This window comes from Eurytemora carolleeae, unplaced genomic scaffold (assembly GCF_000591075.1).
Source record: "Eurytemora carolleeae unplaced genomic scaffold, Eaff_2.0 scaffold1762, whole genome shotgun sequence".
Taxonomy (NCBI): Eukaryota; Metazoa; Arthropoda; class Copepoda; order Calanoida; family Temoridae; genus Eurytemora; species Eurytemora carolleeae.
This window is the reverse complement of record NW_019397651.1, coordinates 45209-51208: the sequence shown is the minus strand read 5'-3', so window position 1 is coordinate 51208 and position 6000 is coordinate 45209. Positions and strand designations below refer to the sequence as shown.

Below are 6000 nucleotides of genomic sequence, written 5' to 3'. Positions count from 1 at the left end.
TTCAAGGCAGAAGACTTAATTCAACCTTGGGATCGTCATATTTCAAGATTTTAAGAGATCGCCTTTAAAGTCCTTTGTGGGCTACCCTTTATTTCTTGTAATACACTTGGCTCAATTCAATTTTGTTGATAGCTTATTAAACATGTCGCCTGACAAGCAGCAATCCTAAGAACCATGGGACACCTAAATACAGTTCATTTAATTACATTGTTATTTATGATATTATACATGGGATGTCTCAAAAATCTTTTCTTTTTAATACAGTTTTGTTTTTTCCTTTACTAAATTTTTTTTTCCTTTTTTTTAATATGTTTACAACTTTATATTATCAAAACAAGATAAAATGCGGGTAATAACTTCTTTTTCTTTACACTTTTTGGACAAACAACTGTCATAAATTGATAAATTATAATCATATGCACTTTAACTGTCGATCCAATGTATTCCCTTTAACTTCTAATCAAGGAGATAAAGTGTTTTTTCTATATGGAAAAGATATAAATTCACTTCTACAATTGTATCTGTTGCTTAACACCGCATGTTTCTTTATAAAAAAAATTAATCTTTTTAGAGAGAAATTTTTAAAATTCTATTAATTTGATCCCAGAGAAAAATTTAAAGGATACCACTGTGAATCTGGCATGCAACTCTTCAATTAAACAATCGAAATCACGTTAACAGTCCCTCATCAGTTCAACTCGAATCATGACAAAATCCTCTAAACAAATGTTCTCACCTTTCTCCATCTGGATTTACGCTAGCTTCATCCATAAAGTCTTCATCCTCATCCTTCAGGCAATATTTCCGTTTATCTTCCAACATGTATTTATAATGGGAGGAGTTAAAGAAATTATTAAACACTAGCTAAAGTTCCCAGCGTTGCCCGTGCAATTTAAAAAACTGCAAAAAAAAAATTATTTATAAGAAAAATTATTAAAAATAAAAATCCTTGAAAAAAAAAATCATTTTTTTAGCCTTTGCTACGCAAAGGTAACCATGGGTTCCCTCAAAATAATTCAGCCAGCCGGTTGGTCAGCTATAGCTGACATACATATATATATATTAGCGAAGAGTTTATTATGTAGATTCGATTGCTGCTAAAATGCAGTGGCTGGAAATAAAATACAAAATGGTTTTCATAAAAAAAAAAATTTAACATAAAACTATGATTTCAATGACTAGCAACCATATTTTTTAGCCATCATGTATAATCATGATCATAACAATACCAAAGTAATTTTGAGATAATTATCATATACGAAAAAAAAATACATTTTTGAAAGAGCCTTCTTAAAAACAACCATATAGCTCAGCTGGAACTTTGTGAAGAAGTTTTAGCTTGAAATTAAAAATGAATTTGTCAGCTGTGAATTGAAAATGTATTTTAGATACCCCAAACGAACATACGGAAGACTTGATATTTCTTTCCTAAAGTTGAGAACACACTGGAAGGAGAAACCCTGATATTTTCCTTTAAATATCGAATTTCCGAAAACATTTCGAAATTACGAAAATGTCTTCCATTGTTGTTTTGGGATTTATCACAGTTTGTTTATTCCCAACATTTGTTATTTCGATAAGATGTTTGTCCATATACAATTCATTTGTAAACTTCGTTATTCATGCACCCCCCCCCCTTCATTTACTATAGTTGCGCCTAAGCGTGAAGAAGAAATAATATAAATTAGCCTGTGTAATCACCCCTGAACTCTCTTGCAATTATAGAAGTAATTTCAAGTTAAATAAGAAACGAGACAAATGACTAACATTCTTCTAGCAGATTGGTTTAAATATATTAGAAGAAGAATTACACACTAAACGGAACTTCACAGGGACATAATATTACTTTTTAACCCTGAAAATTTGTTTATTTTCTTACTGAATGATCGTTCAGTAAAATCGTTCGTTTAATAAAATTGTTCATTCAGTAAAAAAACTATAGTTTTCAAAAAATTTGTTGAAAAAAATCTTTTGTCTAGTAAAAAACGATAGTTTTTTCAAAATCTGTTGCAAATTTGTTCGTTAAGTAAGAAAAGGAATGAAACCGTTCAAAAACGATCATGCGAGATCGTTCAAATGATTTAAATAAAAATTCGATTTGTTTTCTTTAGTTTTTTTTTCATTTCTTTGAATGATCCAATTTGTTTGTTCATCGTTTTTTTCTGTACAACACCATCGTTCACATTTTCGTTCGTTCTCGACAAAAATGTCGTTTTATTTCTACCCTGATGTATGTTATATATGTCTTTCAATATCTATATTAATATGTATATTTAAATATTCTAAAATATGTAATAACAAGAACATGAAAGTCTTTTATTCGTATTTGCTACAGTAATATATTCCTGAAATCTAAGAACACAATCCCTACAGTGTTTAAACAACCTTATTTACATAATCCTAGATTTAAAACCATCTTGCATACATAAATATACAAGATTCAAACCCGTCTTGGTTCATATATACAAGATTTACACCCATCTTGGATCATATATACAGGATTTAAACCCTTCTTAGTTCATATACAAGATTTAAACCCGTCTTGGTTCATATATACAAGATTCAAACCCATCTTGGTTCATATATACAAGATTTAAACCCGTCTTGGTTCATATATACAAGATTTAAACCCGTCTTGGTTCATATACATAAAGATTTAAACCCGTCTTTGCTCGATCATATATACATATAAATGCAAGAAAATTAAGAAAATTGGTGAATCATACATTTGACATGAAACTGATCATAAAAAGATCATGCATAAAAAATGGTTGCATTGCAGTATGTTGAAGATGGTATGCAGTATGCACTTAACAGCAGTCATGGATTAATAACAATACTAATAGAACACTAAATGTTGTCTTTTCAAAATTTAGGGGCGTTTCGTTCACAATAACCCTGAGACAAAAGCCCAAAAGAGTTACCCGCATGCCGCGTTGAATTACAACACAGAGAGAGAGAATGCGGGTAACTCCTTTGGGATTCTGCCTCAGGGTTATTGTAAACGATCTTGAAAAGACGACATATAGTGTTCTATCTGTATTGTTATTGATCTATGACTGCAGTAAACTGGATTCAACCTCTATATAGTATACTGGATTCTACAAAGGGAAGTTTAACGATGAAAAATGAACATAAAACTTTAACATCGTACAAGGAAGAGAATACGGAATATATTCCTGAATACATGGAATATAATACATTGGAGAGGTCGCTGAACTATTACCTTCAGTTCAAGTGTTCTTTGACTTAAATCCTGAATTACGGGATTCAAAGTTTAATTGAAAGACTATTAAAAAACTGCAAATTATTTTCTCATATAATTCTAACATTTTTTCGTACAAATTTTATTTCCCTCGCAAACTGTTTTCGCGAAATTCGAAATTTCGTTTTTTTTGAGGGATTTTCGCCTTTTTTTGGCGAAATTTTCGCTTATTTTTGCTAATTTTCGCGACACGATTTCCTGATGTTGCTGGAAACCCTCCTTGTAATTCAATAAACCGATGCCACGATATAAATAATATCAAATCAGACGTTTAGGGATGCCCTACTGTCAACCCCTCCAAAACTTGAAGTGAAATTACTATCTAAGAATAATTAAAAAATTACGGAATATTATGGAATTCCAGAAAACAGGAAATTAATGGAAGAATATGTTATATATTCCTGAAAACTCGAAATGGATAAAAGAATACGATGTATATTCCTGAAAACAGAAAATGGATAAAAGAATACGGAATATATTTCTAACTACAGGAAATGAATAAAAGTATCTGGAATTTATTCCTGTGAACAGGAAATGGATAAAATAATACGGAATATATTCCTGAAGTATCTGTTTATTAATGGTCTCTTCTGTTTGAATGCCTGGCTCCTGTTTCTCATCTGTTTCAAGGATATCATCCAACCTGTTCCCTACAGCCTAGAATAAAACATTGCATAAAAAAATTAACCATTTTAAGTGTCCTTCGTCCCAGAAACTTCAGTACATATTTTCTTCTGAAAGTTGCCATAAACGACAATTTAAAAGGGAGTGTTTGCGAAAAATGAATGGGGGTATAGGCTGATATTGAATTGTATTCTATGAGGCTTGTTACTAATTTTGCTTCTTTCAGTTAAATCTATTAGGAGAACATGGTTAATAACGTCTTACACCCAAGAATGTAGCGTCCATATATATTTACAGAGTTGCATTCTTCCACTCAGATTGTTTATAATTCAATTAAATTTTAAACTACTCATTAAGAAATTACAACCTACACTTGTTGAATTCAGTTCTATGCATATGTATTTAAGTAAACACTTCATAAACATGTTATTTTATAAGATCTGAGTGTTACTTTTGAAAATATTCATTTTGCCATTAATGATAATGCTAAAGAAGAATACCTCTCCCCATTGATGAAACAGTTTTCCTGCTTGGATTTGAATTCTTGCGCCTTTAGGAGTTGTTCCTAAAAAAATTCTTTTTATTTTCTATTTTCAGTAAATTTTCACAGTATAGTATTTGTAAAGTATCATATATCATCAGTTTTTTATCAGTATAGTATCCATATAAATATATCAGTATATTATCAGTTTAGTACTCGTAAATATCAGAACATTATCAGTATATCAAAAATATGTTATAGGAGCTGAGAGCTCTTGTATTGTAGATAACTAGATTAATGTTTGATCTCAATCTTTTGATATTCGATATCCACAGTGTAATTGTAATCTATAGAAATAACTGAAATGAAGAGGTTAAGCGTTGATCATAAAATTAAAAGCACCCTTTGTAGATATGCGGATCAAACAGTTGGGATTATTAGTAGCCAAAACAAAAGTTCCAAGCTCAAAAGGAAAGAAAAAATTTTGAAATTTTTTTGAATTTATATTAAAATCAACCATTTAAGTAAGTATTCCAAATTTGAATTGCTTAAATGGTTAATAGTTTACCCTGCTCTTCATCCTTTATGTACAACCCCCTCCCTCCCCTCCCCTCCAACGTCTATCCACTACGCACTGGATACTTTATTACTCCTCCTCCTATAAACTAGGTGTACTGGATACTATATATTCCTCCTCCTCCTATCCACTAAGTGTACTGGATACTATATATTCCTCCTCCTCCTATCCACTACGCACTGGATACTATATTACTCCTCCTCCTATAAACTAGGTGTACTGGATACTATATATTCCTCCTCCTCCTATCCACTAAGTGTACAGGGTTATATTTAAGTTTTCTATAATCCTACACTAGGGACCAATCCAATCATTGTCTACTTCACTGCATACATAATATTAGGTTTAAAATGAACTGCATGAAAAAAGTCTTATTTTTATTGGCCTGGATTAACTTTTTCTATAATTTCTCCTAGCTTTTTGAAGAATTACTCATGTATTGGTCTGGTTCTAACTTGGGTTGTCTTCGTAAGCTGCCCTGTACTTGGCTCTCAGAAGATGACAAGGAAAACTCACAGCCTACGCGTGGGGTTCCTTAACTATGAGGATACCCTTCCTCCTCAGACTTGACTTTAACATTTCTACAACTTTAGCATGACATTTAATTAAGAAACTAGACCTGACATATTTGGAATATATTGTTTGAAATAGCTACTTGCCAGTACAAAACAACAGTGATTCCTGGAATGAGTCTGTTTCTCTAGATTTCCTTAATGAGTTAAGGAAAGCAATGCATCTTACTTGAACCTCAATTACAAAGTCCTGACCTGATATCTTATAATCACTAAATGTAAACCAAGTGTTCATTCTGTGTGAATTACAACATTGAAAATAGTCCTTCTCCAAAGCCTCATTCTCCCTGGCTTATTTATAGTCTGAATGCATTGTTTCCTGAAAATCTTATAAATCATTTTTGAGGTATTAGACTCTGCACTTACTCAAAGACATAATTAAACACCAGGTTCTTTTTTTTTGCAGTAGCATGAACTTTTCTCTTTTTAGTATTGGAATGATGGTTGCTAACCATGGAACAACCACATTGACACCCTGGAC

At 31.6% G+C, this 6000-nt stretch overlaps 1 protein-coding gene across 1 annotated transcript in view; it reads right to left on the bottom strand.

The window, feature by feature from the left end:
- Positions 1-116: 116 nt before the first annotated feature.
- Positions 117-6000, bottom strand: part of LOC111715338 (protein unc-80 homolog) — a 31414-nt gene continuing 25530 nt past the window's right edge. The window contains exons 19-22 of the mRNA XM_023490658.1: positions 4390-4454; positions 3827-3922; positions 737-789; positions 117-183 (exon numbers count right to left, since the gene is read on the bottom strand). Of these exons, the coding sequence (XP_023346426.1) occupies positions 117-183; positions 737-789; positions 3827-3922; positions 4390-4454 (281 nt within the window). The remainder of the gene's footprint in view (positions 184-736; positions 790-3826; positions 3923-4389; positions 4455-6000) is intronic.